The sequence below is a fragment of the Mustela nigripes genome, chromosome 11 (genome assembly GCF_022355385.1).
Source record: "Mustela nigripes isolate SB6536 chromosome 11, MUSNIG.SB6536, whole genome shotgun sequence".
In the NCBI taxonomy this organism is placed as follows: domain Eukaryota; kingdom Metazoa; phylum Chordata; class Mammalia; order Carnivora; family Mustelidae; genus Mustela; species Mustela nigripes.
The window spans coordinates 15,206,878-15,221,920 of record NC_081567.1 but is presented as its reverse complement, the minus strand read 5'-3'; the positions used below and the strand labels follow the sequence as shown (position 1 = coordinate 15,221,920).

General features: G+C 37.3%; 1 protein-coding gene across 5 annotated transcripts in view; it reads left to right on the top strand.

The window, feature by feature from the left end:
• ZNF713 (zinc finger protein 713) overlaps window positions 1–11,018 on the top strand; it is a 38,641-nt gene extending 27,623 nt beyond the window's left edge. For all 5 annotated transcript variants that reach the window (XM_059414792.1, XM_059414795.1, XM_059414793.1 and 2 more), the window contains one exon: window positions 9,613–11,018. In XM_059414792.1, the coding sequence (XP_059270775.1) occupies window positions 9,613–10,670 (1,058 nt within the window). In that variant the 3' untranslated portion in view covers window positions 10,671–11,018. The remainder of the gene's footprint in view (window positions 1–9,612) is intronic.
• Window positions 11,019–15,043: the final 4,025 nt, after the last annotated feature.

Here is a 15,043-nt window from a genome sequence, read left to right as displayed (position 1 = left end):
CTGCCTGCCTCTCCATCTACTTGTGATTTCTCTCTGTCAAATAAATAAATAAAAATCTTTAAAAATAAAAATAAAATAAAAAATAAATAAATAAAGCATCCATGAAATAAGAGAGGTATTAACTAAAAAATAAAAACAAAAACAAAACCTTAGCTCCCTCTTGTTGGCATACCACCTAAAATGTTCTGCCTGGTTGTATCAGTAAGTAGTTCACTTCTAAATGTATGCCAGATACTGAGTTAGGTATTTTACACTGTAGTTTTTTATCCTGAACTCAGCTACCCCTTCTTTATGTAGTTTCCACCCTGATTCTTTGCTCTGGCACAGTGTTTTCCCATTTGGACTTGGTTTTCTGCCATTCAGACTTCAGCTTCTTTCTCAGGGTGGCTTTGACTTGGCTGTCCTTATTGATTTTAGTGCTCCAGGTCATCTTGGGTGAGAAACCTGCTCCTCTTTCAGCCTCACTTTACCTGAATTTTGGTCTGACCAGTGCTGGCATTCTATGGGTAGAAGCTAATAAAACATTTTCTCAAGAACCTCCGAACACTTTCTCCAACAGTAGTAGGTGACGTTATTTCTATGAATCTCCACACCCTGAAACCTGGGAAGTAGGAAGCTAAAGGAAGAAGATGAAAAACGCCCTAGGCGCCCAGGTGACACAGTTGGTTAAGCATCTGCTTTCAGCTCAGGTCGTGATCCTGGAGTCCCAGGATGGAATCTGCATTGAACTCCCCACTCAGTGGGAAGTCTGCTTCTCCCTCTCACCTTTTCCCCTCTCGTGCTCTTTCTCTCTCTCGCCCTCATTCTCTCCCACAAATAAATAAATAAAATCTTAAAAAAAAAAAAAAGAAAAGAAAATGAAAATGAAAAACTCCTTTTCCAGGTGAGTTGCCAGCATAGGCACTTACAGCAGAAGGCAAATCTATTGTTTCCCTCAGGTGTTTTTTCCTTCAGGTATTTTTTTCCCACAGGCAAGTCCATTTGTAGGATTCATGCTATTTCCCATATATCCCTATCCACAGACCCCCAGCTAGAGAAAATAATCGCTAACTTAAGAAAGTTTCCAGAACTTATTTTGTAGATTCCTAAGGCTCTTGGTTCACAGGTCAGGTTGAACAAATGATTTCCTCATTCCACCTTGTCAGGAACAAGCAGGCTGTCAGTCTCCTTCAAGGAGACAGCTTGCATTTTGGCATTATCCTGTAAGACACAGGGACACAGTCACTGGTTCCTCTTATAAGGATGTGGTAAGACATTTCTGTTGATGGCCTCATGTAATTCTGGCTTGCCCTCTGGGGTACTGCTTGCCTTACTGGCATCTATTGATGCCTGTTTACCTAGAAACCTCTTCCTCACTGAGGTAAGACCTAGTAAGTGTTTGATTTAGCAACAAAGAGGTTAGCAATTATGTTAATTAATAAGAGAAATAACATGAGGTGCCTGGGTGGCTTAGTCATTCAGCATCTGCCTTTGGCTCAGGTCATGATCCCAGGGTCCTAGGATCAAACCCCACATCAAGCCCTGCATTAGTCTCCTTGCTCAGTGAGAAGCGTGCTTTTCCCCTCTCCCAATCCCCCTACTTGTGTTCCCTCTCTTGCTGTGTCTCTCTTTGTCAAATAAATAAAATCTTTAAAAAAAAAAAAAAAATAAGAGAGGAGAGCCTGGGTGGCTCAGTGGGTTAAGCCACTGCCTTCGGCTCAGGTCATGATCTCAAGGTCCTGGGATCGAGTCCCGCATCGGGCTCTCTGCTCAGCAGGGAGCCTGCTTCCTCCTCTCTGCCTGCCTCTCTGCCTGCTTGTGATCTCTGTCTGTCCAATAAGTAAATACAATCTTTTAAAAAAAGAGAGAGAAATAACAGGGGAGTGATTAGAAGAACAATCAGTTAATACATTTTTTAATGAACAGGAGGTTAAAAAGGTGGACCTTGTAAGTATGCAATATTCTTACAAGAAGCTCAAATGAGAAAGGGAGACAATAGAGCATAATGGGAGAATAGAAGGTGGTGTCAAAAGAGGATTGTCAAAGCAAGAATGATTTTAGGGGCACCTGGGTGGCTCAGTGGGTTAAGCCGCTGCCTTCCGCTCAGGTCGTGATCTCAGGGTCCTGGGATCAAGTCCCGCATCGGGTTCTCTGCTCAGCGGGGAGCCTGCTTCCTCCTCTCTCTCTCTGCCTGCCTCTCTGCCTACTTGTGATCTCTCTCTGTCGGATAAATAAATAAAATCTTTAAAAAAAAAAAAAGAAGGAATAAGTAGAAAATAAATACAAAATACAGAGCAAGGTTCTAGAAGAGATGGGAGTGAGACTGGGAAGGAGATTAGGGTGATTTTGTATGTAATAAGTTTGTTGGTGGGAGATTTGGGGGAATTCGCACATGGTTATTTCTACTTTCTTGGTGCAGTTGAAGGCAGGGTCCCCTGTTGAATGTAAAGGAATGGTGGGGCATAAGGACAGAACTTGAGGAGCACTTGCTCTTGCCTGTTAAGTTCAATGGAAGCTGACCAAAGATGAATCAAGAGATTACCAAGCAGCTTTGAGGATCCAGATGAGATTTTGCCCCATGCATTTGTGGTTTCCAGTGTCCATGCATATGCCATTTCTCCTATTCTATTCTGCACCAGAAAGGTTTTGTAGAGTTAGAGTTCAGGCCAAGGGCCTGCTAGATGAGTGGAACTAAAGGAAGAAAATGAGAGTTTGTTAATTCAGGTGATTTGACATAGATTCCAGGAAGTGACAAGAAGTAAAGTAAGGCCTGGAGAGGACTGGAAACTAGGAAACAGTGGATGGGTTAAAGCAGTGGTGTTCTAGATGAGATCAGAAAGCAAGTAGCGTGTGAATAAGGGCATTGTATACTTCCCCGGCAAGAAAGTGTGACAGCGAGTTTGAGACTCTTTATATGGATCTGAGTTCAGAGTATAACTGTATTAACCAAGTAACTAACTGTTGAAGTGGAGTGACAATAGAAGCACAAACAACTACCCAGTTAGAAAACAAGATGGAAGAGAAGAACCATTTAGTAGTAACCAAAAAAATAAAACACCTAGAAATAAACTTTTTTTTTGCTTTTGATAGAAAATCTTTGATTGCTAGTCAAGACATTTATGGTGTTGGTTGGCTTCTAGTCATCACTATGCACAAAATAAATATAAGTAATAGGACACACGCATGTTTAGAGTCCTTAAGAACAATATATCAAAACCCACCTGAAGTGTCCCATGTGACAACTGACTTATATACAAGGATGTTCATATTGGGGGAAACAACAAGGCTATAAACTACCTAAATGTTGACCAATAAAGGTTAAACAAATTATGGTATGCACATACATTAGATTACTGTGTCACCATTATAAAGAAGGTGGATGGGACACCTAGGTGGCTCAGTTCGTTAAGCAACTACCTTCAGCTCAGGTCATGATCCCAGGGTCCTGGGATTGAGCCTCAGCTTCCTCCTCAATGGGGGAGCCTATTTCTCCTCATCCACTGCCACTGCTTATTTCTCTCTCTCTCTCTCTCTCTCTCTCTTTCTCTTTCTCTTTCTAAGCAAAATAAATCCAGGCATTTTCCAGGAAAGTGGGCACTCTGTACATGAAGCAGAGTCTATTGTTTCTGAGTCACCAGGTCTCTGGGAAAGAAGGCAGACCCGGTGCTACAAAGGCCCACGTGGAAACAAGCTGGGCAGAGTATTTCCCTGCCTTTGCCCAATCTGCTTACAGCCAAAAATAATCACCTTGTGACTCACACACATTCCAATGTTTGCTTGAAATAAAGGCCTGCCATCAGGATAAAGGGTTCAAATGGAAGAGAAATTCAGAACAATTAGGGAGAAAAATTAAATGCACTAGAAATAAACTTTTAACAAGAAATGGTGCAATACCTGCATGAGGAAAACTTTAAAACACTCTGAAAGACACAAAAATAAACTTGAATAAATGGACATACCAAGATGTCAGTGTCCCTAATATGCATGTACTATAATCCCATAAACAGTATCTTCAAGATTTTAGAGGGATCTAGATAAGCTCATTCTAAATTTCATATTGGTTATATGTTGGTTAATTGGACATATAAAAAAATGAAATAGAAAAGAAAAAACCTGAAACAAAAATAATCTGGAAAACTCAGAGAAAAACAAGAGGAATTGTCTCAATTAGATAATATTCAGTAAAATTTTGTTAGAACAGGGCAGACCAACTGAACAGAATAGGACATCCAGAAATAGATGTATGCAGGAGTTTAGTAGATGATAAAGGCGTTATTTCAAATTAGGAGGGGAAAGGTGGACATGTTAAGAAAATGGTATTGAGCCAACTGGTATTTAAAAGGTAGACCTTTTTTTTTTAAATTTGAGAATAACTGACACACAATATCACATTAGTTTCAGGTACACAACATAGTGATTCATATTTGTACTATGCTCACCACACATATAATTATAAAAAGTAGATTTTTTAATGAATAGTGAATAGCCATCTGGAAAGAGATAAAATTAGATCCATAACTTACCCCTTAAACCAAGATATCTCAAAGGAATCAGAGGCTTTAAATGTAAAACATGAAACCATAAGAGACCTGGAAGAAAACACAGGAGAAATCTTTTAAAACTTTGAAATAGAGAAATCATTTCTGAGTATGTTTCAAAATCTAGAAGCCATAAAAGAAAAAGATTTATACATTCGACAGACACAAATCCCTGCACTCTGCGTGGTGTAGAACAATAAGCAGGTAAAAAGGCAAGTGGCAATAAAGGGAAATATTTGCAACTTCTATCGAAAGGGCTAAGCTCCCATTAATAAAATGCTCCTCAAACTCAGGAAGAGGCCAACAGCCTAATAGAGTACACACATCTCTGAACAGTTACTAGATAAAGAATACAAATACATTTAATGTAAGAAAAAATGATCAGCCTCGCTCATAAGAAACACAAAATGAAAATACAGATTACCTTTTCTCATCTCTCAGTTTAGCAAAAGTCCAAAAAGTTGCCCACACTGTTGAAATCTCTGTAGGGAAGAAAGCACTCTCATACATTGCTAGTATAAGATGAATCACCCAGTCAGCATAAGGAGGTCTTAGATTATCACAGGGGTTCCCTTTCCAGATAACCCTGTTTGGTATTATAGACTGTTTGGATGAATAAACATTGTCTACAGTCACGTGTTTCTGTAAACAATTTTATGGGAACTGAGCCACATTCACTCTGTCACTATATTGTTTGTGGCTGCTTTCACTCTATGACAGCAGAGTTGATTAAACAATAAAGCCCATACGACCCACAAAACTTTAAATATTTACTATGACCCTTTACAGAAAAAGCTTACCGACCTCTGCTAAAACAGTAGTTTTTAATTATTTATAACCACCACCCTCATTAAGAAATTCATTTTTATTGCAACCCATAAGATCTGTATAATCTCTACAATTGAGACAGTCTTACCAAAAAACATTTATCCTTCTATGTCTGATGAACTGATAGTTTCTAAACTTTTTGAGCCTGTTTTCTCTCAGTTTTAATGTATTGTTCTATCCACTAAATTAATACTATAACCTACTATAAATCATGGCACTTTTTTTTAGTTAACAAAAGAGAACTAGAAATACTATAGTACTTTACACATAGAAAGGATAAACTTGGGGTGCCTGGGTGGCTCGGTTGATTAAGCATCTGCCTTTGGCTCAGGGTCATGATCCTGGAGTCCTGGGATCACACGCGCATCAGGCTCCCTGCTCTTGGGGAGCCTGCTTCTCCCTCTCCTGCCTGCTCGTGCTGTCTTGCTCACAAATACATACATACATACACACACACATACACACACACACACACACACACACACACACACACACGTACGTACATACATACAATCTTTTAAAAAAAGATAAATTTTTAAAATGTTTTCCTCCCTCCCTTTCTCCCTAATTCTTTCATTTTCTCCCTTCTCTCCTTCTTTCCCTTCCTCTTTCCTTTCTTCTGACTTCTAAACAACTTATTTCAAAAGGCATTGGATGAGGCTAAGCAGGGTAAGATGTCTACTAGGTGAGGTATGCAGTAGTGCAGAAGGCCTTCCAAGATGTTGTGGCTGCCCAGTGGCATCACAATATGCTAATTCTAAGATCCTATCTAGAAGCTATCCCTGCCTAGATGCAAAGGATGTCAGAGGTCTAGGTACCCTAGAAATCTAATTTTATTAAAGGCTCATCACCCTAAGAGTTGATTCAGGGGTATGGAGTCAGTGGGGACAAATAGTTACCATATTGAGACTACAGTAGTTCTATGCAAATCCCCTGTTTTTCTTGATGTAGAGCTCCTGGGCTCCTGCAAGAATAATGAAAGCCTGGAACTCCCTTAATAAGCTAAAGAACCTTAGTCTGTAGCTGTGACCAAGATATTGCACTTACTTAATTTAGAACTTGGGCACAAACAGAATGCATGTCATTCCCACAGTGTAGGCACAGGAAGCTCTTCTGCTTCTGTGTCTGAAAACACTTTCCTCCCAACTAGCACCTTTTCCATAATCTCAGACAACAGAGGCGTAGGCAATATAAGATGTGATAGGAAATCAATTCAGGAGAAGTATAAAGTAAGACTTGGGAGCTTCAGTGAATGGTTGGGTTTCTAGCCAGGTAAAGCCAAACGAGGAGGAAAGTAGACAGTGGATAATGAGTGAAAGGCACCAAAACATCATCTCATATACACAGCTTGATCAAAGTATTCATCCTCGTCAATGCCCACCCTCCTTTCAAGGTAAGTTGCAGTCATGTCTACTAACATGGGGGTTTGGGCTAAGTAAGGAGCTAGAGCAAATGGATTAGAGTTTGTTCTTCACAAATGTTCTTCACAGATAGCACAAGATAATCACTGTCTCAACCTGGAGTCTAGACTCTGTACCCTGGCATCCCAATGGGACATAGATAGATAGCCCTGTGATTGAATATCTGATGGGCCTTGAGGGTATCCAGAGTAGGGAAACAGTGCCTATATTGTCCATGCATTGTCACTCCTCCTGGTATCAATAGATGACAAGTCTGCCAACCAGCAGCAGTTTTCCCTTTTCACTCAGAGGAAAGACATGGAAAGAAGGCCGTCAACAAAGGTGGCCATGAGTATGTTGACCAAGCTGCCATGTTTCCAGGAATAAGCAAGTTTTAGAAGCTAGGCTGTAGGGAATGAAGGCCCTGAACTGTACTCCTAGGCAGAAGGAGTTGTTTCCAAACTCCAGCCAACAATTCTAAACATTTTGGAGCCAAAGTCCCTAGGCAGACAAAGTGTTTTGGCTAAAAATAAAGTGGTTCAGTTGATAATTTCGTTGAAAATGTCCATTGGTTTAAAACAAATATTTTAAATCACTTTTTTCCACATATAATTTTAGACCAGAGTAAGTTCTGTTTTTGTATCTTTTTGTAATATCTGTAAGCATATTGATCTGTTTTTAACAATTTTCTTTTTCTTTCTACAATTTCTATTTCATGTTCAGCCAACTAACTATTCTTGCCATGCTGTTTGTAATAACAGTAAGTCCAGTGCCCATGTGAATTGATTAAACATAATTTTATTTATCCATAAAAGTGGATAGTTTACAACCTTTAAAAATTATGGAAATGTATTTATTGACATGGAAATGTGTTCATGATATGCAGTAATGAGAAAAAAAAAAATTCACAGGCCTGGGTGGCTCAGTTAAGCTCCAGACTCTTGATTTTGGCTCATGTCATGATTTCAGGATTGTGAGACCAAGCCCCACATCAGGCTCCACACTGCTTAAGATTCTCTCTCTGCCTTTCCTCACTTTATCTCTCTCTTTAAAAAAAAAAAGCAAAGTACGAAAGAGTATTATGGTGTAATTCCATTTTATTTTTCCAGGATAGTTTTTGGCATAATTATTAATGGTGCTCCCTTTTACTGTTAAGTGCCCTCATTAGGATGATAATCATATGTCCCAGCTACAGGGGAAAACACGCTTTCAGCTTTTATATGCATTCCCTATGGTTGAAAGACCAAGACTAGCACATGACTTACATTTGAGAAAACTAAAACTGTCCAAGGTCCAAGAACAGCCTACTGATAAAATGGCTTTTATAGGTGAGCCAGGAGAAACTGTTGAGTTAGGATCTGTCTGCAGTTTGCAAGATTGTCAAGCCAAGGTATCATCGGTGTTTACGAGTCATCCAACATCTTTGATTTTGTCCAATAGGATTCATTGCTGTAGGGATGGTCCCAAGGTACTATCCAAGTAAAGATTTATCTGTCCAGATCATGGAAATGAGAGGAAAAAGAGAGGTCCAGCTAAAACCTCCCAAGAGTCATGAGTTCCTATTTAATCTTCTGCCAAGGTGAGAATGTGAAGCTACTCAGTCATACAGTCATACAAAAACTGGCCTTTTAATCTCTTCCTCCACACAGCTTCTACCCTCAAAGTCTTGTTAGACGGGAACTAAACAGGGGCACCTGGGTGACTTGGTTAAGTGTCCAACTGTTGATTCTGGATCAGGTCATGATCTCAGGGTCATAAAATTGAGCCCAACAACAGGTTCTGTGCTGGTGTGGAGCTAAGATTCTCTCTCGCCCTCTGCGCACCCCCCCCCCAAAAAAGAAGGGAACTAAACAACAGTGAGTGAAGAAAGAGGTAGCCAGGGAAATAATTAAAGTGGGAACAAGAAATGAGAGCACAGCACCAGGGGAAAAAACGAGTAGGAAGAGTAGGATGCAGAAAGAGGCAGGTGGTAGGGAAAAAGGAAGACTATGACTCTTAACGGCCAAGGCGAAGGAAAGGGAATTAATTTTGAAGTTTTGATTATTAACAGGTGACTGAACACTTTAATTACTGATTAGAGACTGTGTTTGTAACTTAATATAACAGAAGGAGTATTTGTTATCTAAAAATTAGGGGAACCATGGAACCTGCCCAAATCTTCATCCAGAAGCATAGTAAGAATGCCCCCATTAAATTAAGTTTAAAGAAGTAGTAGGAGACTGAAATGAAATTTTTTTTATCACAATTCATGCTTGTTTAGAATATGATTTACATTTATATTTGTATGAACATGGAAAAAAATCTGGCAAGACAGGCTCCAAACTATTAAAAATAATGACCTCTAAGGGGCTGAAATTCTTCCTTACTGCAGTTCCATATTATTTGAATGTATTATTATAAGCAAGTATTCATTGTGTCATTTTAAGCAAAAGATAAAAATATGAAGAAATACTTTTTTAAATAAACAGGTCACTGACACTACCATAGAATAATCCACAGATGAAATTTATAAGGTGGAGTACTTGGACCTGTCTTCAACAAGTATAGTCTTTCCTCTAATATCTCCCACCTCTAAGCACAGAACTTTCTCTGACATTTCTTGTTTTCCTTTCCATTACCTTTCAGCTATAGATACTCCTGGATGATCTCTTCTTATGATTACCATCCATGTTTTAAATTTCCCCCTGCTTACTGCTTTCCATCATCCTTTTATAGTCTTCCTTGTTACATGGCCATATTTTAAAACTTATGCCACATACACCTTGTCCACATTACTATATACTTCCCTTGGTAATTCATTGTGCAACAGTTTCTTTTTCAAAACAGAGGAGATCACAAAGTATTTGTATGTTCTGCATTTCTTTTAGATGGGGAGAGTAGACGTGAAATCAAAAAATCGACTCCAAACCAGAACATTTCTGATGAAAAACAAAATCATGACATGATAATGGAGAGACTAACAGGAGATAGTTTCTGGTACTCCATCTTGGGAGGACTCTGGGATTTTGATTACCAGTTAGAGTTTAACCAAGAAAACCAGCAGAGATACTTAGCACAAATATCTTTAACCCACAAAAAGATCACACAGGAGAGAAGCCGTGATTGTAATAGATTTCGAGAAAACTATAACATGAATGCAAACCTTATTACGCATCAGAGAATTCCTTCCATTAAAATACCTCTTAATTCTGACACACAAGGAAACAGCATCAAACATAATCCAGACTTGATTTACTATCAGGGAAACTATGTAAGAAAGAATCCTTATCAATATAATGAGTGTGGAAAAATCTTCAATCAAGGTATTCTTCTTACTAACCATTTTCATACTGAAGAGAAACCCAGTGAATGTGGGAAGGTTTTCAGCCACAACTCCTCTCTTACTCAACCTCAGATAGTCCTTACAGGAGAGAAGCCCTATAAGTGTGATGAATGTGGGAAAAGATTCAGCCAGAGGATACATCTTGTTCAACATCAGAGAATTCACACAGGAGAAAAACCTTTTATATGCAATGAATGTGGAAAAGCCTTCCGTCAGCATTCATCCTTTACTCAACATCTGAGAATTCATACTGGAGAGAAGCCCTATAAATGTAATCAATGTGGTAAAGCCTTTAGCCGTATCACATCCCTTACTGAACATCATAGACTTCATACTGGAGAGAAACCTTATGAATGTAGTTTTTGTGGGAAAGCCTTCAGCCAGAGGACACATCTTAATCAGCATGAGAGAACTCATACAGGAGAGAAACCCTATAAATGTAATGAATGTGAGAAAGCCTTTAGCCAGAGTGCACACCTTAATCAACATAGGAAAATCCATACTCGGGAGAAATTATGTGAATATAATAAATGTGGGAAAACCTTAAGTCCCAGTCCTTCACTTACCCAGCAGCACATAACTCATGGTGGGGGAATCATATGAATATATAAATCTGGGAAAACTTTTGGTCAGATCTTTTCATCCCTTTCAATATCAAATTATTTACAGAGGAGAGAAAACTTTTAATGCATAGAAACTAAATAAATTTAGGTTTTAAATTAGTAGTGTATTCCAAGGAGCACTTATAAATAGTGAAAATAACTTATAAGTCACATTCCAAATCTGATATAAAGCTTTTTTCAATGACCAGAAATCTTGTAGGCAATAATCTGTAATTATTCACCTTTAACTTTTATGATATAAAGTTTTTAAATTATGTAAACATTGATTAAGGCAATGATGTAGTGTAACCAGTCACATAAATTTGAAATAAACATAAAGGCAATATTTCTCAAACTTTCGTCATTTGTGTGTTTCCTTTACAGTTTTTATCATATTGTGTTTACTTAATATTTTCCTTTAAAGGGACTAAGAATTTTTAACCTTGTCCTAGGAAATAGTATTTATGGAAATTATGAGTTTTATATGTCAATTATATCTGTTCTAAAATAAATAAACAGATATTTATCAATATATATATAACTTCCAAATTAGAAGTTTCTATTTGATGTACCACCTAAATCTGTACCTTTATTTGAGAAACAATATGACAGGATATGGTGGTGTTTATTTGTTTATTTGTTTGTTTTTTAGCAACTTTTGCATTTTCATCAAACAAGTCCTAGGATCACTTTAAGAAGAGTCTTGGGGGAGACCGAGGATCATAGTGATGGACTTTAAAAAGTGATTCAGAGAAGTCTACTTTTCTATCCTGTTGTTCTAGTTTAAATTTCCTTATAGCAGATTGTTTTCGCTAAAATGGGTATTTCTGCTCTATTTGTGGGTTTGGAGAGAGAAGTTTCTTCTTGTTGTTTTGTGTTGCCTTTTTTTTTTTTCCTCTGTAAGGACCAGGGGCTGAGAGTGCCTGCACCTCCCTGCACATCTGTGAAAGACAAGAAGTATGAGACTATCCCAGATGTTGAGCTGTGGTGCCATCATGAGGATAAGAACCAGGGAAGAGCCTAACTGGCTTATATAAACAACTAAGGAAGTATTACTAATTGGCTTAATAATTCATTTTATTTATTGAAATATGTGTATATAACACCTTTCTCCAAAAAGAATTTAAGGTGGTTAAATTTTATTTTTATGAATACTGCCCTGTTTAACAGGTTATCACCTTTTGATGTTACAAAGCATTATAAATGTAAACTGTCATAAGCAGCAAACAGCTGCACCTTTGGGGGTGCTTCAGTTGCTTGGTTTTTTGTTTTTCTGTCTCCTAAGGCATGGCTTGAAGAAGCCATGAAGTTAAGGTAGGATTGCATTTCCCCTTGCTTCCTCACCTTTTTTCTTCTAACATAGCTCTCAGCTCAAAGGCTTCTCTTTTTCCCTCTGAAAGACTAGATTTTATAAAGTTCTCGGGGCAAAGCTGAAATGCTTAAAGATTTTAAAAACCAAAATGCTAAAAACCAAGAAAGTAATGAACTCATTTTGTCACAAACTTTTCAAAGTATATTTATGCCCCATGCATCAGTGGGTGTGGAATAGCTAATAAAATCCTGAGTTACTATAGTCAAGAAGGATTTTTAATAGTATTTTGTGTTCAAATGTCTGTGTAGTAGGGGTCCACTTTCAGGTCAGATCTGTTCTGGAAACAGGCACCAAAATGAGCTACATTTAACATTCATTTTCCATAAAGAGGGCACCCACATTTCAGAAAGAAAGTGAGCTAAGGTGAAATTTCAGACAGTGGAGGTATGTATTAAAAGAAGTAATGGTTAATTAAAATTGGTAAAGGCTTTGAACAAAGTTTAATTTTGCAACCAGAAAAAAAAAGACCTATCTGCAAAGAGTGTTAAGGGTTCCAATACAAGGCAGTGTATCAACACAGGTGAAAACAATGGGATTTTCAGGAGAGTTTCCGCAGAACTTAGATAATCCTAGAAAAGAAGTGTCTGGACTTATCCAGACCACAGTTCCCCAGAGATTTTCACCAATTCATCATAATAAATAAGAATTAAAAATTAGAAGCTTATTAAATTTCTTTGGGTCATAAATGATGATGCTTATCTTAGTTGTACAGTAAACTATATCATTCTGGGATCAAATTCTTTTCATGTCCTTTGTTCTTTTCAAAATGTTGCAAGTTAAAGAGTGAACTCTTAGTATATTGATTATATATTGTTCTTGGAGTAGAGAAGCCAGAGGAATAGTAGTCATTCAAAAACCTGTTAGTTATGACTTATTTCTGTCTAGGAGGGCAAGACATTACCCTTTCAAATACCTTAGTTCATTTGGTCCATCCAACTATGTCCATTCATCCTTTATGAAAAGAGATTAAAGTTTATACATAATAATAAAGGATTATGTATAATAATCCTATAATATAATATGTATAATAATAATAAAGGATTTCTCATTAGAAATGTCACTAGAACATGGATCACTTACTGGTACAGTGAATAAAAATAGTGCCTGGAGCAGCATTTTATAACACATGAAAAATATTTGTTGAATATATTAAAGTTAATAAAGCAAAAGGTTGCTGCTCACATTAAAATCTGTGTAACTTTCTCAGAACTTCAGAATGTTAAAGGATCATCAGGTTGATAGATTCTCTTATGTCCAAAGGCCTTGTGGGCTTGGAGAAATATATCTGTTACTATTTATATTTTGCTTAGTGTTTATTAGTTTTAGAAACACATTCTTTAAGCAGCCAGCATTCCTCTAATTATTCACAGCTGTGAAACTAACATATAAAAACTTAGGAATTTCTAAAATTAGATATACCCACTCTTTTAAGCACTGATTTCAATTTAAACACATCAAAGTGCTTCATTAAAATCACAAGCCTAAATAAATAAATAAAATAAAATAAAAATAAAAATAAAAAATCACAAGCCTAAAATTTAAGATCGTATCAAATGTTTTAAATACCTTAAGAAACACGGGAAAAGGGGCATCTGGATGGCTCAATCAGGCATCTACCTTTGGCTCAGATCAGGATCCCAGGGTCCTGGGATCAAGCCTCAAATCAGGCTCCCTGCTCAGTGGGGATTCCTCTTCTCCCTATCCTGCTGCCCCAGTTTGTGCTCTCTCACTCTCATTCTGTCAAATAAATAAAAAGAAAGAAAAAAGAAACAAGTAAAAAAGGGGCACCTGGGTAGCTCAGTTGGTTAAACCTTTGCCTTCAGCTCAGATCATAATCCTGGACTCGTAGGACAGAGCCCCACATTGGGTTCCCCACTCAGCAGGGAGTCTGCTTCTCCATGCCCCTCCTCCTGCTTGTGCTTTCTCTCTCTCTTTCTCTCAAACTAATAAAATCTGTTAAAAAAAAAAAAAGGTAAAATGTAACCTGAATATTAATTATACCAAAACCATTAAAATGTTAACCTATATGGATTTTTTTTTTGTCTTATCCTTATTTGAATACTTTCCCAGGGTTTCAGTTTTTCATTTGTTCATAGGTTTAGGTTGTTCTTTCCAGGTACTATTTGAATAGCTTCCTTAGGTTCTAGTAATCTTATCTAACCCAAACAAGAATAATACTGTCAGACAAATTAAGTTGCAACTTATGGATTAACACCTGGCTGATTCTTAGGTCATCCATAAAACCTAGGTGCAAAGACTCTTCTTAGATCTCCTTTTATAACAAAATATTTATTATATCATGGGGCATTTTAAGACCTTTTTGTACAGATATGAAATTTTGACTCTTGAACTTTCCCAAAATCATCTATCCCATTGTCATGTCATTTTGGTATAGGAATTTTATTGACTAGCATTATTTTTTTTTTCTAGGGGAAGTTGACTAGCATTATTTAAAGCCTCTTTTAAAATTCTCTTATACATTACCAGGAGAAATGTCACAACTTCTCTCGAAGGGCATTTGGCAGTATAGAGCAAACCCATTCTAGAAATTCACACTGAAGGCACACCACTAATAATAATTAAATACATATGTCCAAAGTTGGTTATTAAAACACTGGAGGAAAAAACTAAATGTTCATATAAGAAATATTTCTCAACAAACTATGGTACATCCACACAGTAACGTTCTATGCATCTGAAAAAGAATAAGCTAATCTGGAGTGAATGATACTTTCAGAATATGTTAAATGAGACAAGTGTGGAAAAGCATATATGGAATGTTACTTTTTGTAAGAAAGAAAAAGAATGCACATGTATTTGATTATCTTTGCAAGAATCAATACAGGAAGGACTAACCAGAAACAAATAGGTCACCTATGGGAACAAGAACAGGGTTAAAGGAATTGGAAAGGAATGAAACTTCTCTGAATATATCTTTTTATATTTTTGAGTTTTGAACCATTTTAATGACTTACAGATTCAAAAATGAAGATTAAATTTAA